Raw genomic sequence first — 25,191 nt, 5'->3', positions numbered from 1 at the left:
TTGTTGAGGAGAAATGGAAAAAGCCATTATCACGGGATAATGGCCTTCTGCTACAGTGCTTAAAAGGTGATGCCTTCATGGGAAACCTGGTACTCTGGGAAGTCCATCTGGGTTGACTTACACTCGACTGGTGGTGAAAGGAGTTATAAGGTAAAGAGAATAAAGGGAACTTGCTTGTAAGGTAACCTCAGCATGAATGAGGCCCCGCATGGAAAGACATGTGTGAGTACTCATAACTATGTCCAGTGTCATATAAGCCTTTGAGTAATTTTGTATTTGAGCTAGCTAGTACAGCATATTTTTTGCAGATTAATTAAGAAAAAATAAATGAGTAAAAATATCTCCTGGATCTATATGAGCACACTCCAGGCATTGCACAGAATGAATCTTGTGCAGGTGTGTGTGTCTGTATAAATATACATCTGTTCAGAAAAACCTTCAACTAGTAACATGAAGATGGTTGTTTCTGTTATCTGTATCTCCAACGTGAGAATGGTTTTTGTTATTTTATCTTGTGGATAGTCAAGCAGTGAAGTAGCTGGCTGTAACGCCTGTCACCTGAAAGGGAGGGAAGAGGGAATACATCCTGATTTAAAGGGTGATGCAGCGCTGGCTTACATTTTTGGAAAGCTGTTTAAATGTTCCCAAGAAACATTCTTGTACGACCTATTGTGATGTGTAACGTGATACTGAGATCTGGATTGGAGAATGCTGCTCGAGACAAGCTTGGTGTCTGTTTCCCCATTAGTGGCTCAGCTTGTGGCTCAGGGAGTTGAAAAAAAACCCCAAAACTCAAAACCATTGACCTTCACCAAATTAACTTAATACAGAGCATCGTTTAGCTTCTTGTGGCCCCCAGGAACTACACTGGGTTCATTTGGTGTATTAAATCCCTAGCTCTTCTGGTGCTGTGAAATAAACTTATAAATAAAGGATTGTCAGACCTTATTCTTGTTGAATTTGACCATGAGTTATTGTTTCTAGACAGAGCGTTGCTGCTTCTAACCCCATTACCAATAAAGGATAAATTTCAGCAGCGTTAAGGATAAGCTTATCTGACACAGTGTTAATCAAACCCTTGGCTTGCGTTGGGCTTGTTTCTGCTTGATTAAGCACAAGCTTTGGCCTTTGTGTAATTTGTGATTATTAGGATTTTTTTAATCTGACAGAAGTGCAAAGGCAACTCATGAAATCTTATTTCTCCCCTAAATAATGATTTGGCAATGGGAGCGTTGCAGAGCTGGCGGCTGGTGGCCACCGCTGTTTCATAGAGCAGTGCCTGATCTCACCAGTTGCAATTCAGGTATTTTAAGGTTAAAATTCAAATCCTTCCCATTACTTTCCCTATCCCCTGCTCCAGGTGGTCTGTGTTTAAGCGGGATTGGTGCTCTGTATTTTGCTTTGCGTTTTTTAATAGTGAGACAGTATTCAGAATTAATTTAAAATAGCAGGTTCCGTAGTTAAATCACAAGCTACTCTTAAGAAAACAAGTCTTTTTTTTTTTTTAGAGTGCATGAGGTCTGTCTCACTGAGGTCTGTCTGCTCCCTCTGAAATATGAGATGCTCATCAAGTTGCCCAAGAATACCATTATAGGTGTATAAACCTATTGAAATCTATGGGATAATTGTGCAGCTCAGTATAAAATTTAGCCTCGTTTAGCAGAGCACTGCAGGAAGAGCTACGTACTCAAATGAAATTGTAGAAAGGGAGATCTGCAAGGCTGGACCAGAGCCTGTTATTTTTGGCTTCTCCTTTGCCATGGATTGAGTTTACATGAACTTACAAACATGTTTGTTTAGCTTGCCCTGAGAGAGAAGCTTCATTTCTGGTGGAACACAAATTTCACACCCATGGTCTCAGCTGGCAAACTTGCTAAGAAATATGATTTTTTCACAAGACAGCATCAGCTTTCCCACTCGTCCTATAGAAGAGATGGGCTAAGCACCCAAGGAGTGCTTATATGCTGAGATTTAGGAAGACGATGATCAGAGGTGTGATGGGTATTATCCTTTCCTGTGCATTGAGTTTTGGGCCACTAACTGGAATTTTACCAATGTAATTCAGTGTCCACATTGCAGATAGATAATTTGGGCATGTGTGCATGCCAGTATAGTTACAGCATTACAAGTTTTTAATGAGAGTAGTCTCCATGAATACAAAAACAGGCTGAGAGTAAATAATTGGTTTAAGTATTTTATCAGGTGCAAACTGCGCTTCTCAACGTGTCTGTGTGGGGAAGAGGGTCAGCTCCACTGGAGAGCTTCTTGGTTTGGCTGAACGAGTGCAAACAAACCTGCAGAGAGGTGGTTCGGACAGATCAGAACCTGGGATTTGGTGTCATCCCTTTTTGTCATAACAGGCATTAAATCATGACTCACAAATAATCAAAATACTGTTTCTATAAATAAGGATCAAACTGAGCTATGCTTTCAACAACAAAGAGAGGGTTTTATAGTGCCTCCCTGAACGTGTAGGATAAAGCCTGGATTTGAGCACTTGGATTTGAACAGCTTCTGGGTGGTACCACAAGTACTGGTATCATTTAAGGGCAACGGAGCTGGTGCAGGGTCTGGAGCACAGGTCTGATGGGGAGCGGCTGAGGGAACTGGGGGGGTTTAGTCTGGAGAAGAGGAGGCTGAGGGGAGACCTCATGGCCCTCTACAGCTACCTGAAAGGAGGGTGCAGAGAGGGGGGATGAGTCTCTTGAGCCAAGGAACCAGCACCAGGACAAGAGGGAATGGCCTCAAGCTGCGCCAGGGCAGGGTCAGACTGGCTCTTAGGAAGGATTTCTTTGCAGAAGGGGTTGTTGGGTGTTGGAATGGGCTGCCCAGGGCAGGGGGGGAGTCCCCATCCCTGGAGGGGTTGAAGAGTCGGGTTGACCCAGCGCTGAGGGATCTGGTGGAGTTGGGAATGGTCAGGGTGAGGTTCATGGTTGGACTAGATCATCTTCAAGGTCTTTTCCAACCGAGATTATTCTGTGATTCTGTGATTCTGTACTGCACTAGAAAGAAAACTGTAGGAAAGAGGGAATCACTGGTAATTCCCACTGCACTATTACGTGTCCCGGAGAACCAGACAGTGGTGGGCACTCTTAGAGAGGATATGCCAAAGAGAATTGCTTTTACAGGCTTTCTGGTTACCAGATGCATTTAATAAATGATAATGATGTTTGAAATGAATGGATGAATTCAGGAAGAGCAGCTTTTATGCACGGTATCGCAGCAGAAGCAGCAGAGGCTGCTTCGTTTTCTTCATGGCGAGCATCCCCCCTGTTCCGGAGCTGCCAGTACTGACATCCAGCTTTGCTGATTCGCAGGGCCCAGATGTAGAGCATCTACAGTTTTAGACGTTTATCTTAATCAAAGGCTGTGCTTATCTTGGACTTGGGATGAAGTTGACCCATGAGCTGAACACTGAAATGATTATGTTAACTCATTTTACTGCTACCCTGATGGGCTATGAGAATAACATTATATATCTGGACAGATAGATAGCTGGCTGGCTGGCTGCCTAGTAGTAATTTTAAAGCTCAGTACTGAATTTGCTGAATAGCATTAAGGCCTGCAGTATAGTTTACAGCTTATCGTTTAAAAGCATGTCCCCAGTTGTAGGTGAAGCACCATGTGGGTATGATCAACTGATCTTTTTATATTTACTTCTGATGGCTTTTCTCGTGGCCTTGTGGAAGAAATGCAAGGACAAAGTCATTCATTCCCGTTCTGTCTCAATACTTCACGCTTGTTTGAAGTGCTCGTGCACAATGCTTATTGTTTCTTTTAGGTTTCATTTTGTCTAGGGTTTGCTTTGATACAACAAATCACCTACTTTTTTTACAGTTCATGTCCCTCGGGGCTCAAAGTGTATTTTCCAGCTGGTTTAAATGGTTTAAGAAGATAAATCCCCCAGACCTCCAAAGAGATTCATATCACAGATCATGGTATTTTTTGAAAACCCCGTTCAAAAGGTGCTGAGTGCAGGCAATTGTGCTATGAAGAGGAAGGGTCATGGCCATCTTGCTACCCTTGGAAGGGTCATGTTACCACCAAACACCAATATTTAAGTGGAATAACAACTTTTATGGCAAGTCCTTACCTCTTTCTCTTCCTAACTTCCAAATGGCCAAAGTCCGGTGAGTGTTGGCTACCCCTCTCTTGTATGCCAGCCAATTATTTTCTGACCTTTTTTTTATGAATTTTCCTGACCTGCATTTGTACCAGCCACTTGGCACCACATTGTTGAGAGCGGAGAAGCTTGGCAGGGTGAGCTAGCCAGGCTGCGTGTGGCCGTGCCACCAGGCTGAAAGCCAGTGGCTAGACCAGCAGAAATTCATGGGAGAACTTGCCAAGGAGTGCCCTTATTTTTTAAAGTTGTATGTCAGTTTATTTTAATAAAAGCAGTGAAACCCAAAATGAAAAGTTGGGTATTTGAGGACATGCTGTGGGTCTGATGACTTGGAGCTACGTACAACTGTTCAGCATGGTGATGCACAGCTAAGAAGGTCAGTGGAAAAGGGAGAAGAAACAAGTTTGGGGGAAGATTCCCAATTTCCAGTGGGACAACTGACAGATGTTTCTTGTTTCTCAGTGTAATGACATTTGTTTTTAGTTTTAAAAGACTAACTTGTGCTACATTTTTGTGATCAAGTGCAAGGGTGGTTCTGCAGAACAGGAGGTGCATCATGAAGCATTAGCCAAGTTTATTCTGGAGCAGGATCTAAACCCCCAGCAAAGGGGTGACGGACCCTTGCCATGTTAACTTGAGAAATCCTTCTACCTCCATCACTGTCGTCTTTTCCTGTTGGTAATTTCAGTTGCATGCAGGCTTCTACTGGAGATGATCGTAGTACGTATACTCCTAGGATAAACATCCTAGCTGCTGCTTTTCAGATCACATTTATATGGGCTGGAGCTGCGCCGTTGCCAGATCAACCAAGTGGGAAAGTTGGCTTTGCTCCATATAAACAGCTCTGATTAAGCAAGCCACACTAAATTTGGAAAAGAATTAGGGGAACTCATTTTTCAACTACCCTGGAGTATTTTATCTCCAGTTGCTCCATGTTATCGTTTCATGGGAATAGTTTCTATAACTCATGACTGTTTCCATCATGTTTATTTTCAGATAGTGTATTTTTATCTTCTGTAAACCAAAAGAGTTTAAAGATCCATCGACGAACAATGGATCAACGGTCTGTCCACTTCTTTTCCCACCCACAGGTAGCGTTGCAATTCCTGTTGAGCCGAGCACTACAAGTCCAGGTCCTTGTGTGGTCCCACTCACAATCTGTTCAAAAAACCTTTTATTCTTATTTTAAGAGGAGGTAGTATTTTGAATGCAGAGATTCTTTGCAACAAGTAGTGCAAAGATTGGAGTAAATAGCCTGAAACATTTGCTCCTCGGTTCGTGTTTTGGTTGATTGTAAATACAGTCTGCACATAAAATCTACACTGATGTCATATTTCGCACTTAATATATATTATGAATTGCATAGTTCCTTTCTCTTTGGTCATCATACTTGAAGCTGATCTAAGAAATGTTGACAGTGAAGAATCACACTTCTGAGACAATTTAGCCATGATTGAAAGACTTTGCCAAAATTACAGGTATTTCCTGTGATTGTTGAGGGTTTTTTTCCCAACACCAGAATTTTGTTCTTTGTCCCACTTCCTCTACAAATTTTTACTGCAGGATGCAGGCAGTAGTCAAGTGAGGTCCAGTGTCCAGGAGCCCTCTGTAACAGATTAAGAGGCCACTGCAAACTGGAAAATAAAAAGCCGCGGTGGAAAATAGGGGCAAACCCTGAGCAGGAAACTCCACTGGGGCTGGGGCCAACAACATCCTACTGCTGGCTGGGACCAGAATTAAAAAAAACATGCTATAAAGAAGGTTTTGGGAAGCTTTGTCCTTATTTGGAGAATAAGTTTATGCCTCTGCCCAAAGCAGGCTGGTTTTAAAAAGGCTGGCAGAGGGGCAGGGATTTTCTGCTTCAGCAGCACCGGTATCCTGCTATTATACACAAGCGCATCCTGTAATCAGTGGATCTCAAAAAATCTGGTCTCTTAAAAATGGAGGGTTGGAGTCTAGATTGTCACCTGATGCCGTCCCATGAGTAAATCTGTGAAAAATTTACATACCTGAAAACTTAACCTGGCCGCCTGACATCCCTCCAGCTTTGTGTAACCACTGCCAATGAGCCGTCTCCTCGCAGGGCTTGAACAGGCGGCAGGTTTGTAACCCAGCAGCAGTGTGTGATTGGAAAGGGGCAGGAGTGGGGCAAAAGGGGCTTGCAGTTTAGTTGAAGGCAGCGATCACTTTGATGCTTAAGAAGGAGAAGGCTCCAGCTCACCTCTCTGAGCTGGTTACACGGGGGTAGCTGGAATGAAAGGTCGTGTCAATATTGTCCCTAAACTTGAGAGATGCATCAAATTCTGTGCATCAAACTGAAAATAAAACTGCAGAAGCAGAGGAGCTGACGTATAGCTTTTTCTTTTGCATGCTAGTCCACGTAACTACAGTGAGGTAAATGTAATAATCAGAAAGTTATGGAGTAATTAAATACTGTGCCATATGAATTGATGAAATTAGCTCTGACAGCCTGGTGATGTCCCGCATCAGGAGCAAATTGGAGCTGGACCTGAAATAAACACCTTACAAAATCTTTTGCCATTGCCTATCTCTGTGGACTCCTTACCAAACTAGCTATTTTTCCATGGCAGTCTCAGCCACATATATTTGGGGTTTTTTTAATGGAAATAAGGTGACCAGAAGTGGTAAATCTTTAACCATAGCATCTTCTACACCAGAGCATCCCATGCACTTTGTCCTGTAAAATCCCATGCACTTGCTCTCATAATGATCCATGGCTTTTCTCTTTGTTTAACCGTATTTAAAAGTATTTAAGATGTAAAAAGGCACGAACATTCTTGGGAACTGTGCTGACATTTAAACCCCTTTTTTTGGTGAGAAATGGCAATAAAATCAGTAGTAATCCGGAAGTTTTTCATGGTTACTTTAGAAGGACTATGCTTACATCCTTGAAACAGCAAATCTGTCCAGATCTCACTGATTTCATCATAGCTGCTGCAGACTCACAGCCTGTTGTATAAAATAAAGAAACATCATGAAGACTCCCAGTGAATCCCTTTTGGTGGTAGTGTTGGTGGGTGGCTGGGAGGAGTTCATCAATCTGGGAACATCATTGTAGGTGCAGGTGGTTCAGCTTTTCCAGAACTCTGGAGGTCATGGTGCTTCTTGCTGGTTCCCCTCTTTGGGCCTTCAGGAGTGCTGAACGCCAGTCCTGGTTTAGAAGCCCATGTGTATAAAGGCTTCAAGAAATCTCAGCTTGGAAACTACCATTTTTTTTGTCTTACACAGGAAAATATATTTCTCCCCAAGCAGCACAAAATAAAATTTTGGAAGCATCAAAATTGCTTGGGGTGTGAAATTGCATTTCTCTGTTGTATGCTCAGAAGAAAACCCTTTGTCATGGAGTTTCTTCATACAAGGAAAAAAGGGATCTCTCCAGATGCTATCTAGACCATAGTCCAGGTTTTGGTTTTCTCATTGCTGCAGACTCTTTGAGTCACATATATGTTCATGGCTTTAACTTTTAGCTTCACTTCCCTGTTTGTGAAGCATTTTTATTTCTTTGATAGTGTTAATAGTTAATTACTTGTAAATTGCTCTAAGATTCTCAGAAATGAGACTGTCTGTGGTTTTATTGCTGTTATTGCTACTGATGAGATCTTGAGCGTAGCAAGACAATACAAGATTAGTGTTTATTGCAGCATGACTGGGTATCTGTTTACATTAAAACAAAAGAAGAGACTGCAGTGCCCAAGCCTAGAAAACATCCTTTGTAGGAGCTTGGAATCAGCTTTAAAATCTCACTATGTGATAAAATTGGCTAATACGGCTAAACAGTAGCCAGTATCACTTGTTTCTTTGAAACAAGTTTCTTTGAAAACCTTATCAGCTCTTGAACACCCATGACTCCATGGCTGTATGTCCCAGGGAGAGGCCGATAGCGTCTTAGAGAAATGGATTTGGGGTATGTTTTGCCTACTCTTAGAAGGAAAAACAACATTCAAACGCCAATGTTTTCATGCACAAATTCCCTCTGTGCTTGGTTTCACAGCAGCTGAATGCATCTCCAAGGGTTTTCTGATCTGCTGTACAGCAAGTGGCTCTTGGTACGCTTGGGCAATATTTTGGGTCGCTGGTGATAGCTGCTTTGGTTCTGCATTACAGTTTCCGAACTCACATACATTAAATGCGATTAAATCTCTGTTTCTGCTTTAGGAAAAACAGAAGCTGTCATCAAAAACTTCAGCCCGCACTACAGACGCCAGTACGCGGTGGCTTTCTGCAAACACGTGCAGGATGAGCTGGAGCAGCACCGGGATTCCCAGTCCCGGTTCCTGAAAACCAAGGTAGGAGGGCACGTAAGGCCTTCTCCATCCTCAAGCTGTCATATAGCTCCACTCTCCTGCATGAAATAATTAACACATTGACCATTTAAATCACACATTTAGTAGTCGTAACGTATGAAAAGCATGAGCTGGAAGTGTATCCGCCACTGACTGGGCTCGGTTTTCTTGTTTTTCCCAGTTTTGAATGCCCTCGAGTAAAGTTGATAGGCGGTACAGATACTCAAAGCTTCTAAAAATCAAACCCAAAGTATTTTTAAAGCTATTTAAATGTTTCTATATATACAAGCGCAGTACAGAAATGTTCTTTCAGCTCCTTATATTGGATAGTTGAATACATAATAAATGTGTATCTAGGACATTTTATGTCTGTACTTTCTTATATATAATCCAGGTGTACTCAGTAGATTTGCAAGTGCAGATGTTTGCAAGATGCAGATGGTTCACTCAGGTTTTAGGTGGAAAAGTTACATCTGGGTGCAGGTTTAAAGTTTATTTTTGAAAATTCATCTTTGTTTTGGTCTTGTGTGGTTGTCTTATCGTATCATGAGAAGAACATCTAGGTAGAGTTGGACACTTGGACAAAACTAGTTGCTTCCTGCTGATTGCAAGGTTTTACAAGAATCTTGAGACAGAGATCATACATTCAGGGCAGAAATTAATGTAGGAAACTTAGTTAACCCTTTCAGCCATGGCTATAGGGTTCCATAAAGAAGATGGCAATAATCCCCTCTGTGAAGTGAGCTATGGAGAGCTGTTTGTTATGAGAGACAAAAGTCTCTTTATTAGAGGAAAATGCAGAGAACCAGCCTTCAATATTAAGAAGAATCAAATCTAAATGTTTCAGCTGTGTTGGAAATTACGGGTTTCCAACACTCTTGAAATGAGTAGGGTAAAGCAGTGAGGTGGAATGCAAAAGGTGGGATAATAGAGGATCCGTGTCTTTCAAAAAGACACATATCAGTTACAAGAGCACATTTTGAGTCCAGCATGCCAACCGAAAGGTAAATAAGAACGTCTCTGTCTCAGAAATCTGGAAGTATTTTTGGAAGGCAGAGCCCTTCTACTGCCTCTTCACCTTAGGCTTCAAGAATTTGATTGTGATGTAGTATCTACCCAAATCAGAGAGAATGTTTATGACTCCAAATTGCATTTGAAGACTCAAAAGCCCTCGTAGCAGCCTTATGGAAATGTAGAAATAAACGCTTCAAAATGGTCAGTAATCCAGAGTAATTTCAAATCTCAAAAATTGTCTTTGTAGCCCCCAGCAGAAGCTGGAACGGTCTTATATGAAGCAGAGCTGCTGCATTTTGCTGAGGATCTGAAGAAGTGGAAGGACAGATATGTCGTTATCAAAAATGACTACACTGTGGATTGCTTTGAGACTAAAGAGGTAAATGCTTCTTCCTCTTATGTTCTTCTATGCTCCCAAATAAACTGGTATCAGGTGAATTTGCTGCTGTTGCTGCCTTTCTGTTAGCAATGATAGGTGAAATGTCCTCGGCAAGGCAGCTCCAGCCTTGCAGACCTGGATGGAAGCTCCACGGGGATGGCTGAGGGTACAACCAAGTGCCTTGCATTGGCCATATACATTAGCAAGAAATAGAAAATCATTTTAACTGTGCTTTGAACCTTCCTTTGCCTATCACAAAAAGCTTCTCATCTGTATGTCATTCTAATACATCCCTACTCTTCTGCAGTTGGATTTTAAGTAGCAGTTTTTGGGTGGCTACAAGTTGACCGCAGTGAAGCTTTTCATTCGGCAGCTGCCATAGTCAAACTAGTCCTGGCTGACAAATGAAACAAATAGGGCTTAGAAGAAAATCCCATCCTTTTCCCCTCCCTTCTGTCCCTGACACTTCACCACAGCTGATAAGCACTGAGAGAATATTTTAAAATATGTATTTTACATTTAACCATGTTTTAGATCTGCTGTGTCTAGGGAATATATCCAAAATTCAGTCTGACAAAAAAATTTTCCCTTTGGGAAATATCCCCATGCATTAGCTTTGTCAGTGAGTTGTGTATTTTATGTTTTCCCTCGCCTTAAATCTCTACTTGACTCCCCCTCTCTTGATTTTCCAGGCCTACCAGAAAGGAGCCAGCCCTAAATATCATGTTCTTCCTGCAGGAGGCAAAGTACTGACTTCAGAAGAAGATTACAATTTGCTGTCTGATAAACATTTTCCAGATCCTGTTGGTAAGCCCTGCTCAAAGCTGAACTGCCAAACCCCAGGCTCTGTTCCTTACGCAGACCTCTTCTGGCAAGCCTTTCAGGCTAGACTTTAAAACAGGGTGACAGAAGATGCACACAGCCCTTTTCCTAAGTCACAGCACAGCTCCAGAGTGGACATACACAGATGCTATAAGCTAATGTTCACAGAAATGCTGGCTCCCTTTTTTCTCCAGCATCCCGGCACAAAGCTGCTGGAAGCTGTGCAGAAGCAGGGCAGGAACCACACCACCATTGTTCCCAGGCTTTGTTAATATTCCTGGTTTATTTGTTTCCATTTTTAGATGCCAGCTGCCTGGGTTGACTCACAGTTGATAATAAGTCCCACAGAGAGGGCAGGAAGGTTGCTGCTGCTGAACTTGTTGTTTCTGGGACGGGAACCGCTGTGGTCCTGCCTGCCCCCACTCCATGAAGACTGAGAAAATTTGGGCTTTAAGCAAGTGGATCTCATCTTAAAGAGTCAGATTTGGATAATGGGATGCCACATAAGGAAAGGAATAAGGGCAGCGTGTAGACAGGGTTTTTTTTAAGTTCTGTCTCATACCACTTGAAGTTATGAATGGTGGGAGGTGTCTCCCTTACACCCCTTTCCCAAGGCACAGGTTGGTCAGAGGGTAGCATGGGGCAGCGGTGCCTGGAGGTGTCCTCTGTGTGTCACCACAGCTCTGCAGAAGTTGGAGTTGAGTGACGTGGAGCAGTCCAAGGCTGCTTGCGGTCTTTCCGTGGCTCTCCCTTCACAAAGGGAGTCAGTTAGTCCTTTAGGGCCCTTCTCCCTTCTGTGCAATGCTGAAGGCCCTCCGAGATGAACTTCGGGCTCTCAATGCACACTACTGTGACAAGATTTGGTTTGGCCATCCATAAACGGTGTTGTACAGCACCTCCTGTGCACAGTGACTCAGGGCAAGTGGAAACTGGAGATACTTAATGCTTCCTTTGCTTCACCTTCAAGGGCTTGAAGCAACACGTCATAAGGCCACCTTGCACTTGTGTTTGGAAACCCTGGAGACAGGAAAACCGCTGCTGTTCCTACATGGTTTAATGCAGTTTGTTTCTATACAAAAGACCATGTGATCCTATATTGTCTCTATGTGGAAGAGACCAGAGCTGCCCACTAACTTACTTATTTGCCATGAAAACCTTTTCCCTAGCAGCTACAATCCAATGAAATAGTTTCTCTGGAATTTTACTAAAAGTGTGTAGTTTATGGCTACCTTGGATACAAAACAAGAGGACATCAAGTTGCTGTGGTATAATGTACAGAGGTGGTTGGTGCCTGCTGTGTTTGCCCATCCCATCTCTGTCCCCCTGCCTTCCCTGCCCAATCGCTTGGATCAGGAAGGCTTGATTTTTTCATAAATCATGCTTCCCTGCTAGCAAAGGTCTGTTTTCTCTGTCATAGCAGAGGAAAAGAGCCAACCCTCCCAAGAAATCTGCAGATTTCAACTGGAGATTTTTTTTGTGTAGGGTCGAGTGAGAAGGATGTCGCTCAAGCCTTCGTTCAGCTGCCGAGGGAGTTCCCGGTTTACCTGTGGCAGCCCTTCGCCCGGCACAGCTGCTATTGCTTCCCGGAGCCAGAAGCTCAGAGGCAGTTCAGCGCCGTGCTGGGGGACTGTGTGAGACACTCAAACCACGGTGAGTGCAGAAAGGGCCTCCTCTTCCTGTGTGTCGTTCACCTCGGTGAAGATTTAAATAGCTATTAGAGTAAAAAAGCTGTAGAAAAATGCAAGTCACTTAGGAAAGATACTTGGCTTTCAGTGCCTTGAGGAATGCATTAACATACCCCTTTTTGCTTTGCTGGGAGTGCAGTTAGGTGGGATTTGAGCTGCAGTGTAGTAAGCTTGGGTAGAAAACATGGGAATTGCTTTGAAAGTTACATTCCCCTCCCTGTCAGCTCATCTAAATCCAGTATCATGATACAGAATCATTGGAGATTTTCACTAAATACGTCATGGCAAACTGCCACCTGTGTTTGCAAGCTTGGCCAATGCATCCCAGATGTAGTAGACCAGGTTTGTACAACGTGGAGGGGATGTAGTCTCCCAGTACATTTCAGTAATGTTCTCCGTGTATCACCAAGGGTCAAACATTTGATGTTTTCTGCGGGTGTTTAGGTGGCAGCTCATGCCTCAGCTGTGGTTAAGCTTTGTAGGAAGGACATGAATGGTATATAAGACATGGAATTGATTGTTTGCACAAGGGTGTTCTGCTGATCAAGGATGCCAATTAAACTCAGACACCGGAGTGAAAAGAGTAGGCTGATTTTACTGTTAATAATCAAAGGATATAAATAAGTACTACAGAAAATAAGCAGTAAGAAAAATACAGAATAGTACACTTAATTATTAATAACTACATACAGTTAAGCAAGGCAACGCACCTAATCATTACTACACGACCAGGAGAACAGTGATTACGAAGGATACCTCACCCCTTGCACCCGTTCCCATCATCCAGACCCGCAGGGGCTGGGCAGCCCCGGTTACAGCGAGGATTTGTTGAGCCTTTCCCAGAGAGTGGGAAGTCCTACGCGGTGCCTCCACCCGTAGGTGAGGCTTCCAAAGTCGCTGTGAGCGGGTCCAGCCTTATATACCAAAAATCACCAAGCCAGAATAACTGTCACCTTTGTTTTGAGTGGAAACATCTGGTTTCATCCTCCTGTTGGATTCCACCCAGAGCCTGGCCAGGGCTCGGGGGGGAGAACCAAGGGAGTTTCTAACAAGGCCAAACACTTGGGTTCTCAGCCTTGAACAAGGCTGAGCGAGGAGAGTTGGATACATTCTCTCAGCATTTCATCCTCACTACAGACTATATTCTGTCTAAGCTGCATCTTTCACTAGCGTGAAAGATATACATATTTTGTTAATGATCAGATACTGATTAATAAATGCTAATGGTAATACAGATTTTACTAATTAGCAGATACTAATAATGTGAGGTTCATCTAGAGGTCAACTTTGTTTCGGGGCCTATTATTCAGGCCCTAGTACTACAATGGGTTAATTTTAAATCTCACTTTCTGGGTGTGTTAGACTACAAAACTAAAAAACCCCAAACTTGTGACTTGCTAGGATTATAAAAACAACCTTGCTCCCATAAAATTGGAAGTCCATTTATGAGTTGGATCCTTCAGAAAAAGAAACGCTTTCCTGTTTTTCAGATGACTTTTCTCTTTTTCCATCAAGCTGACCTGGTTGCCCCACTGGTGTCCAGGATCTTCCATGCCTTTAGTGTCATTTTCAAACCCCATCTGCTCCTGCTGCCGTTGGTGGGAGATGAGAACACTCAAGAACTTCTCCAGCAATCTCAGCTACTTTGGCCTGAGGCCTGTGCTTGTAGATAAATGAATTGAGAGTGCAGTGTGTGAACTGTCCCTTTTACTTACAGAATTGGCTCCTAATGTATTTTTTTTAGCTGTCACTTTTGTGTCTTGGTCATCAGCTTCACCTCATTACCCTCAGACAGCTGTCTCTGGATCCTTCTCAAGGGCCATCTCTTTTCCTTTGTCTCCATAGGCAAAGGCATTCCTGGTCTTCTTTAGGACTCCATTCTCATGACAAAAACACACATTACTCTATTTCTAGGCAGTTTCCTAAGATGTGCAGTTACTTGCATGGTGCTCAGTGGTGGTTGGTGGTAGGTGCCTTCTTCGCAGGATACGCAGGCCTGTTGTTCCTGATGCTAGCCAGGTAGTTTACACTCCCCTGACACTCAGTGGTGCCCCTCTCCAGCTCGTTTCCAAGCTCATGCTGAAGGCGATGAGACGCAGCGTGCCCTTCAAGCTCTGACAGCCTCACACAAACCAGAGAAAGCAGCTACAATGCAACTCTGTGTAGGAGTGGAGAGGCTGAGGGCTGAAACACCCTGGTAGGCAAATGCCCAGTCATGGGGACTATAAAGACTATTTCATGGCTAACATAGGTTGGAGGCATCAATCTAGAAGGAACAAGCCTTCACTCGACACTTGCAAATAGCTTGAGGGTCAGTAAATATTCCCTATATAGCTGCCAGAGGAACCCCAATTCCCATAGTGTGCCCGAGGGCAAAGCCTGCCTCTGTGATTTTCATTTCTGATTATCCTGGTTTTAGCTGGGGCGGTTGTACAGTATGAAAGTGCTCCAGCCTTTGGAAAGCCACCCCTTTGCTCCTCACTGGGGTTTGGTAAGGAGTTGGGGATACAATCAAGTTTTCCTGGCACTGTCAGTCTTCCATGACTTGAAGCCTGTTCATTAGGTTTGGGATTTTTCATTTCTCTCTTTTGGAGCAAGTGTAACGGGCTTGACAAAGCTTTTGGCAGCCTTTCTTTTTTTTTTCTTAAAGTTCAGCACATCACTCTAGGGGCCAGTTCTGAATTGGCAGAAGCTGTGACTAGATGACCTAATAGGTCTTTTCCATCTCCAATGCCTGCAAGTCTGTGTTTTATTATATTTCATATGGCTCAGCTATTGCTCATTTACGCATCTGTTCCAGGATTTGTCCCTCTCAGCTTTTTCTGCAGTCAAGTTTTTATCTGACAGAAGATGCTTAGTGACACTGGAGCGCCTTCATCAAGGCTCATCCTTTCTGTCACATTATTTCTGCTCAGCAGGCTGATTGGTAGATAAAACCAGTTTGGATTAAGACCTACTGTTACACCGGCAAAAGTGAACAGACTTTTACAGCTAGGGAAATGGGAGCCTGTATCTTCTGGATTTCTTGGAGTTACACCATCTCCTAGAAACCTAGGTTGCTGCAAACGGAAAAATGCTCACTGATGAGTGCCCCAGTAACCTTAACTCCCCTTGGAGTGAACTTCTTCAGGGTTTTGTTTTTAAGGAGTTCATATTGATTTATATTCATTCTCACATAACTGAAAGATGTTACTTTATTAATACTTTTTAAAGTATTTGCAAACCATTCTACCTACAAAAAAACAGGTATCTGAACAATCCAACAAAGTTATAGGCACGTGCAGTAATACAATAGGTAATAAGGCTCGTGATGTAAAAATCGCCTGTGCTCTTTTATTAAAAAAAAATGAAAAGAGAGAAGAAACATGAAAAATCCTTCGAGATCGATTGTGGAACATAATTTAGTGGGATAAGGAGCACCAGCCAAGGCAGCACTCACCCCTCCCTCTTCTAAAAAGTGCCGAGTTAACGTTTGCCAGGGCAGATTTGGCAAGGACAGGAGAAAGATGTAATGTCTGATCAGAAGTTGCCTTTCTGTCTTTTCTATAATCTATCACTTCTGGAAAGGAAAGTATCACAGTGGGCTTTAGCCAAAAGCTTGGGGGAGTTTTCAGTTAAAGTCTGTTTTCTCCCAGGAAGCAGAATTAAATACGGACTCTTGCTGAACAGAAAACTGTAGTGAATCAGCGTGTGGTCTTGCGATGGGAGCCGCCCTGGCATTCAGCTGTTTCCTCTCTTTAGAGTCCCTCTGTTATAAATAACTGGTCCAGCCTGTGTGTTTCTGGGTTTTCTGGTCGTAACTCATGGTCAGGAGAATAATTACAAAAGCATTTGGATTTAGTGATCACTGCTTGTAAATATGATTCAGATGTACAGATTGTGGGTTCTCCCCTTCCCCGCCCCCCCCCCCCCAATCTTCCTATTGTGTTTGTCCTTTATATTAATTGATAAGAGTTTGCAGTTGAAGGGGACAATGATTTCCTTCATTTTCAATGGAATATGTAGATCTTTTGCACCCTTCTTGGGTACAGTTCAAATAAAGCATATTTAAAACCTTTAAAATGAATCTAAGCCAGTCAAGACCTGACTGGCCATGACTTTAAAAATATTCCAGCACGACCAGATGCGTACGCTGAGATTCTCTGAATTACTCTCACTCTGAAAGTTGATTGATTAATCTGCATACAGAAATCATCCCAGTTCAGTGATTCATCTGGGCAGCTCCTGCTTTCTGCTTTGCAAGTTGGCTTTTGTGATGCCTCAGGATTTGGGGAGAGGATCAAATGGGATCAGTTGGGTGTAAACAGGAGGCTGGTCAGTACGCTTGTCCCATGCTTCGTCACCACAATCTGTCCTGTCTTCGTACTAAACTCCACTTCTACCTATTTTCCAGGGTGAGGGTGCTCTCCAGTGTGTGTGTTGGGGTTCTAAGTGCCAGCAAGTAGAGAAGGAGCCATGGGCACTCCCCAGGTTCGAGGTGCCAGCACCTGGAGAGATGTGTGTGAGAGGTCCCAGTGCCAGCAGTGGGAGGAGGGACCACAGAGCACAGGGGCACACAGGGGCAGGGCCATCATCTGGTGAGACCAGAGTGCTTTCCTAACGAGCATCCACCAGCCGTGCGTGTACGTAGGCTTCACTCACTAGCAAACTTCAATCTGGACTATCTGGTAAGTAGGTGAGGAGGGGTGGGAGCCCATAGAGACACCATAGGATGGGGACCACTACTGAGGGGCCATTGGTCCGAGCCAGACACGAGGGTCTGAGGGTTACTGCTGGGGGGAACATAGGTTTGGCCCTGCTAGCAGTGGGGGCAGGTGTGGAAGGATACAATGAAAGCTGCAGTTGTTGGGCTACCAGATTGGCAACTCTAACATAAGCCATACTTGCACTTGAGTCCCTTTTCTGGCTTAGTTCGAGTCAAATATATTTCTAAATTGCTTTTCACCAGTCACATTATGACCCTTCTCCTGTGAAAATTAATGACTGTGTAACTTTGCTCCCATTAAAAAAAGAGATGACTGTAAATTTGCATACTCAGTATACAGAACTGCTATTATCTAATCTTGGCCATTATCTCAAAAGCTCCATCAAAAAGCTTCCTTCCCTCCAAACTGTCCATTCTTTACCAACAGCTTTGTAATTAAGGACTTCAGTGGGCTGCATTAAAGAACATTGTGTGCAGCTCTGAAATGCTACGATTCATTTCTTATTGAATTTATTACCTAGGCATAGGATATGAAACATTATAATGGGCATATTTGCTGATTTCAAAGCTTTTTGGCTTTGGGCAATTAATATGATAAATGAAAGGGTGAGTTAAATTAGTTAAATGACATAAATGTGCATATAGAAAGATAACGTTGAGAGGAGGTCTCTAGATCACAGCATGTGACAGAAATTATATATCCTAATTCCACTTTCATATCAACTTCCTGACAGAAGGGGCAGCAAGGAGAATTTTCTGCCCATGATATTATTTTTTAACTTTCCCTCCCTAAGTTTTGCCGCATTTGTGTATTTCTTCGGTTGACAGGAAGGAGCTGCTGACTGTTCACTGTTACTTCCAGGGAGCCTGATCTCAAGTGTCTGGGGAGGTCAGACCTTCATCAGTGTAGGATTTTATGTAATAAGTTTTAAAAACTTCTCAGGTTTTTAAAGAAGCTGTACTTGAGTTGAAGTGGAGTGTGGAAGGAAATGGCTTCATTTTTGACTCCCGTTTCCTCATCTGCTACTCCCACTTTAGATGTGGGCTGTAGCATGGGATTCATTGGTTTGCCTTTATCTCCATGATCCCTACACTTTCATCCACAGCTTGGATTTACTTTCGTTTCCTCTCCATCCCCATTTTCTTAGTGAAATGGTGAGGACTGCACAGCTCAAATTTTGGGGGAAATTTGCTGCTGAAATGGCCACCTAACCCTCAGTGGAGAAGCCCTGTCAATCCCAGAATGGTGATAATGAGGGAAATGCTCAAAATATTCATAGTGCTCTAGTATTTCCCATTCTCCATTTTTTAATCCTTTATGTTTGTATGCCCTGAAAATCAGACTGAAGTTTATTCCGAATGCTTACTTAATTTTTTGATATTTTAGGAGGTCTTCTCGTTCCTATATGAGGTTACCAGCGATTGTGTTTCACTTAGTATTTGCTGTTAAAAGTGAAGAAGCCCGACCACTTGGTGCTGGGATAGAGGGGAGTCTGCGTGATGAGAAGGAGAGTACAGCTAGCTAATTCTGGGAGACACAGAGTTTCACTTCATGATTTTATTTTCTTTCATCTGGTTTGATTTCACATCCTTATCTTGATAATCACCCTCATGAAACAGGAAGCTAAGGGACTTTCAAAACCATATCCTGTCATCTCCAATTCAACCATAAATAACAAAAAAAAAAAATTAGAGAAATAAATACATTAAAGAAGTACAATGAAGAAACACATTAGGCAAGAGAGAAATACAGAATGTACTTTCAAGCTTATGCATGGCCCTCTGTCACAGCTTGGCTATTGTCAGGACAACTAGGATGGCTTCAGGTTTTTTTTCTCCATCTCTGGCTTTCAGGGTTGCCATTAGCCATTGTCCACATTTCCTTTTTCAACTCTAGATGGCAGGTGTTTTTCTCATAATTATTTCTAGCTTTCCTTTATTACAAGTATATAGTGTGTGTAGAGCTTACCAACTCTTAGACTATAATTCAGAATAATTACTGAAGCACTGATAAAGGTTGAGAAGATGACATCAAATACTAGAGTTGAAGGATATATATATCTCCATATACAGAGCAAAGAAGCTGTGACGAGTCCAAATTGGACTTTGAAAAAATTTCTGAGTCTTCATGTTGCAAATGGGGTGGCTTTTCTTCTCCAAAGAGGGCAGCGGAAGGGAAGGATTTTCTTGTTGCCTTTTTCTGATGAGGTGTGGAAGGACCAATTAAAGTAGAAAGGAGGAGGAAATTGCTTTTTTTGATGTTAAAGAAAAATGTCCTTCTGCATTGGGATGAAACCAAGGCCTTTCTGAAAGTTTGCGTGATAATTTGGGGTGGGAGAAGGTATGAATGGAGACAAAATATTCAGCCCTCCACCTGCCCGACTCAAACCCTGGACTTGCGTCTTGGCTTCTCTCACTGCAGCTGCTGCACTTTGATTAATTAAATCACTTTATGGCTAATAAGATCATATCTCCTGTGATCCACATGAGTGGCTGAGACCACGGCTGGACTTTCACCAGACAGATATCTGAGGTCCAAATGGACTTTTCAAAACTGATGTGTAAACTTCCATAGAAATATTAATGTTGTCATAACATTCAAAACCATTTTGCTGTAAAGATCTTTGATAAGGCTTGTGGGGTGCCATGAAACTCATGAAATGTTTTAGGATACAATTTAGAAATTTTTCTATAATTTAGAATATTTTGCTGAAAATAAGACTATTTTTTTCTCTTTCTGCAATGTTTTTGCTCTACATCAGTTCTTTCAATCAGCGTGGCTTTTGCTTTTCCAGTAAGCCTGCTTGCCTATACTGTAGCTAGGATTTTCAGTCTGTAGGAGTTGCATTCATTCTGAAACACCAAGATGATTAATGTGCTAAAGTCCTAATTGCAATTACAGTCTTCCTACCTCTCTCACCTCCACACCTTGGGCTGATTCTCCTTTTCTTATCTATTACCAAGTGTGGGGTGGTGCAGAAGAGCCTTGTGCCCACCACCTTTGCCTATTTGAGGAGCTGTGAAGATAACAATTTCTGTGGGTTTAAGGTGGTGTATTCAGGCTCCAGCCTCAAAGTTCAGCAGCAGAAAAATTCTCGCCTGCACCAGGGATATGGTAGTTGGTTTGGAAGGCACTTGGAAATTGTTGGAGGTAAATGATACTGTGATTCTTTGTGTGTGTTTATATGGTGCACTCATGTTTTAGACTATGAAACATAAAGCTGCTGGTCCCAGCAGAGAGAAGTTCCTTGTAATCTGTCTCGTGCTGCTTTGAACAGCTTTAATACAGGCATTGCGTGTTGCGAAGCAAATAGTTAAACCTGCTGAATGTTGGTTTGATGGTCTCAGAGGGAACTTGTGCTGCAAAACTTTATTTTCTATAAATACAGCGTATTATTGCAGGGTTGTATCCTGTTTCGAAATGACCTCATCTAGCTTCTGTTAGTGGTTAGCAGCTTCATACCACATGATCTATGAATAATATGATAGTACATTGCTGTCAGGAAAACATCAGAGCTGTGGGGTTGATGCTTCTCAGATATACTTCACTTCATTCTCGATCTGGATAATAATATGCCAGGACTCCATTTTGTAAAAGTAAATGGTGTGTCCTTTTATTCAGAGGATCATTTTCAGAGGTGCTGTAGCTGTGTTACAAGCCCTGGGCAAACTATCTTTTCCTGAGGTCCAGTTCCCGAGCTCTTCTCATCTCCCCAGGTTCAAGCAGTTGGATTCACTCTCATTTTCTTACCTGCTGTCTTACCCTTTGGGACCATTTGCTTACTTTTTTGAGACAGAAATTTTCAGAACCTTATTTTTTGGAGTTGATGGCCATGGCCTTTCTTACCAACTTTCTGTAATATCTTACAATCAACAGCTCTTAAATGTGCTCAGAACTCAGGTGGTCGCTTTTTGCCGTGTGATAACATGATGATCAGATGGTCTTGCTCTCTCTTAGCCGTTCTCCATGTCCTGACCATAATCCTCTGTGTGATGATATTACTCATACACGACAGTAGAAAGTTGCTCATCTTTAAACAGAAACTACATGAGCAACAGGCAATAATCACCACAGTCCCTACCCACAGCAAATAAATCCCAGGCAGGTATTACCAGAAATGCTGGTAATATTGCAGGCTATTGCAGGAAGCCTGTGTTGCAAAGATCGCTCCTAGAAAGGGAAATTGTTCCTTGTCATGCTCATTTATTTTTATTTGATAGGCATCCCCTAACTGTGGTGTTGGGAGGTCGGCAGAATGATTCCTTAACTGCAGGAACATCTCTTGTTCCCTGATGTTCTCCAGCTGCCTTCACCCCAAATCCTCCAGTGGCTGGCAGCGTGCAATAGCTTTCTTTGAAGTCTCAGTACAAGAGATGGGAATGGTCTATGTATTTACATGCTTAGGACACCACAGGTTTTTAAAATGGCAGTGTTTTCTTTCAGCAGCTTCCCTCTGGTTTAGGGTTATGTATTTTCTTTTTTGCCAGCTTTTATTTTAAAAGAACCAAGAGCATGTATAATGGAAAGCAGAGGAAAGACAACAATCTAAATATATTTGACAGAAACATATGCCAATGTGAGAGGGGGATGACTTGGAAGGATAAGAAAATTGTGAAAAATGTAATTTGTATTTCTTAGCATGAAATCTATAATGTTGAGGGTAGCAGTGTCCAGTGGAAATAGTAAGTGGTGGAAGCACCATCTTTTGAGACTACTAAAATCAAAGATAAGACATAAAAATTCCAAACATTTTTCAGCTTTATCCACCTCCTACTATCTATTTGTAGTATCACAAGAAAGAAGCCCCTTCACCGATATCTGTACGGACATTTTTCTTGTCCCAGAAAAATAGTGAATGTCGATCAGCAAGAAAGAGCTGCAAAATAGATGTTTTGGCACTGCCTTCACCTGAGCCAGCTTTCCACCAAACAGATGAGGAAGCAAAGTAATATTGTTGTGAGATCACATAACATTAAATGCAGTTTCTACCTATTTATCATATTCCAAAAATTATAGTAAATGACAAACATTCTCCCCATCAGTGAAAGTCCACCGAACTCGACTCCTCGATCATCTTTTCCTTCCAGTGACTGTCCTCCACTATCCTCCTGCCTTCCCCACTTTTTAACCAAAGTCAGACTGTGGTTTTGAAGATTTGAGGAGGTATTTGTAGGAGGGAACTACAAAGTATGTCAGGTTGATAGCGACTTGCGTTGGGAAGAGACATTTGACCGAAGCTGCAGTTCCTGAGGACGGTAGGCAAGAGGCAGGCGAGGCTACCTTCCTACCTATGGGCCTTTACATGATCATCTCTTATAAATACAACCACTGTTGGATGCCAGATTGCTTTAATATCAGTTACAGTTACCTGCAGGAAGAATTCAGGGACTGTATGGAAAGTAATATTCACTGACTGCAGAATCTTTCACCAAAGTGTAGGCAGCTGTCCAGCTCAGGAACGTATACGTAGATGCTGCATATATGTATATATAGGTGCTGCAGGAAACAGATGAAGCCAGGGTGGATTACTTCCGAGTTTGTGTAGTCAGATGATGGGTGTTATGTCAGAATCAGCATTTCTTTAATTAAAACCCGTGCTCTGTGAGCTCAGACTTCTGGACTCTGTTTTAACACTTGTTCATCTACATCTTTGGGCCTCAGGCTTTTGTAAAATGTCAGCCAAAAAGCTTAGATTGCTCTCAGTGGTTTAGCTCACTTTGGTAAAGCACTTTGTCCACAGTCATTATGCCCCTCCACTATTATTAACAATAAAAGTAATACATTTATTGTAAGAAAAGCCCTATGGGAGAAGGACATTTACTGGATTGCAATAGGGGCACTCAGTTTGTTTTGAAGAATGACATACTCAGTTTTTACACATCATAAAACATCCTGACTGCAGTTCCTTGGCTCTCTGAACAGTTTAACACGGTAATGCTGCTGCTGCATCCAAAAATCAGCGAGTCCCAGTTTGCAAAATTAGCCAAGACACAGAAGGGAACTGTGAACCACTGGTGTCTCAGCAGAGCAAACCACCCCATCAGTTCTGGGAGGTGGAAAATTCTTGTTGTCTGGTTATCGCATCCGACTGAGGTCCCACCAGGAGCTGGAGAAACATTTCCCTGCTCTTCCCAAACACAGACTTTTCCGTGTAGTTGCACGAGCAGTACAGAAGTGAGCTGTGCTGCTACTTACACAACTTGTTGCCATTGCATTTGTTAAGGGGGTAAATGATACGTCCTCTGTCTTCAAACACCTATTGGCATTCCTGTTGTTTGACGACCATTTTAGCCTCTCTCATGCTGCAATAATGAGTTTGAATAGCTTCATTAATGACAATCATTGTTCAGAGGGGCACACAGTTTAAACTGGATATTGAAATGCTCACTTTTTAACAGCTAGTGTGGCACGTCAGGATATGTAACGTTAAAGAGTCATCTTCCTTTGATCGTAATTAAGAAAAATCATCATCTACGTGATTAAACATCAGCTGGTTTTGAGCTTTCTGCTACAAAGCACAGCAAGAGACCCAATGCAGCAGTCTGCAGTACATACAGAAACAAAATTTGAACTGGAATATAGATTTCATATTACCTGGATTTGCTGAAAGTCCACAGTTTTAGCTAGAGGCAGTGAGGTCTGCAGCACTCATCTTCTCTGGTAATGAGGCCTATTTATAGAAATATTTGCACAGATGTCTTCAGTTTTTTGACTGATGTAAGACTGGTCGATCTATGGCTACAGAGGAGACCAAATTCACCAGGGCGATTAATTTCCGCTGCTGTCTTCAGACACACACAAGAAGTGTTAGTGAGTCAGAAAAATTGTTCCGATAGCCTTTCCCGCGGGGCTTTTAAACAATGTGCCAGTGCATGTCCATCTTCAAACAAAGGTGCAGCTGTCCGGCCGTGGGTGGGAGAGCACGTAGGAACTTGAGACTGCAGATTTCCTCGTTACTCCCCGTAGGACCAAACATTCATCTGCCAAGTGACAGAGAAGGAGCCACAGCTCATAGCCTCAAGCACCTCGTTAGGGGACTGCAAGTCCCACAGCAGCTGAAACGTCGGATGCAGCTGAAATGAGGAATGGGACCCTCTAAGTTAACACTTCTGCACCAGGTGTCAAGTAGCCTGGTCCTCTGTGTATCATTTTGATGAGTTAAGGTTTGAGGTTTGTTTTTTTGTTTTTTTTTTTTAAAAAAAAGACGGGTTTAACCTGTTTATATGCTGCAGGGAAGCTCATTCCTACAGACAGCTTTCTGCAGTACTGAACAAACTCAGCTGTGCCTCTGAGAGATGTGCAAATTTGGGGAGATTCATAACGTCATAGTGTTTCCAGATTTCCTTCCATCTTTTAAAAAGGAACGTTGTACCAGTTATTCTGTTATGTTTATAAAAGGAATCTATGGTTAGCAATATCTTATCTGGTATTAAAATTAAGCTCCACAATTGGATATGTAAAGATAGAGTCTCTAGGTGGGTTTTCTTATCTTAAAATTAAACAGAACAGTTTCATTTTGCTCTCCACAATTAAGCTGATGTTCTATTCATTAGCAACTGAAGAAGCTGCTTGGGTAATTTTCCAAGTGTGGACGAGCCTGGATTAAGCACGTAGCATCAGTCTGGGTACCTATAAAGTCTCACTGGCCTTTTGCTGGAGGACAGTCAGTGAACTTTATGGCTTTGTATGGGAGTTGGGTAAGGGTGACCTACAACCACCGCTGCACCAGGCTCCCCTAACATGCTCCACTTTCTATAAACAGCAAGGACAGTTGCATCACTCATGATAGGTGCCAGCTGGACTTGTTGAAGGGGAAGCCCCTGTGAGTGTGTTCAGGAGAGTGAAGCTCATGTCCTCCTTTCTGCTGAGGAACAATCGTTCCTGATAGCGCTGGGGTTTACCACCTGCCCTGTTTGCAGCTGCAGCATCTGCTTCCATCTCCCACGCACCATCCTCTCTCTTGCACGCAAACGGGGTGACCCCAACAGCTTATTCATTGTTTCTCTTGCTTTGCTGTGGCATAACGGAGCTGGCTGCCAAGCCAGCCGCAGTCCTGTAGCCTTTTCATAAACTGCTAGATCTGATTTACAGAAGCCCTGGCTCTTCCCTGCTGAGATCTTGGAGGACGTGCACCGCAGCTCCTTTCAGCTTGGGTACA

At 42.7% G+C, this 25,191-nt stretch overlaps 1 protein-coding gene across 1 annotated transcript in view; it reads left to right on the top strand.

Annotated features, from left to right (window-relative positions):
- The window catches only part of NIBAN1 (niban apoptosis regulator 1), a 69,283-nt gene that overhangs the window by 22,522 nt on the left and 21,570 nt on the right, over positions 1–25,191 (top strand). Inside the window, exons 2-5 of the mRNA XM_074877116.1 lie at positions 8,300–8,430; positions 9,689–9,820; positions 10,513–10,627; positions 12,125–12,292. Coding sequence (XP_074733217.1) covers positions 8,300–8,430; positions 9,689–9,820; positions 10,513–10,627; positions 12,125–12,292 — 546 coding nt within the window. The remainder of the gene's footprint in view (positions 1–8,299; positions 8,431–9,688; positions 9,821–10,512; positions 10,628–12,124; positions 12,293–25,191) is intronic.

Source organism: Strix uralensis, chromosome 8 (assembly GCF_047716275.1).
Source record: "Strix uralensis isolate ZFMK-TIS-50842 chromosome 8, bStrUra1, whole genome shotgun sequence".
Classification (NCBI taxonomy): domain Eukaryota; kingdom Metazoa; phylum Chordata; class Aves; order Strigiformes; family Strigidae; genus Strix; species Strix uralensis.
Note: the sequence above shows the minus strand (reverse complement) of the source record. Positions and strands in the feature narration are given on the sequence as shown.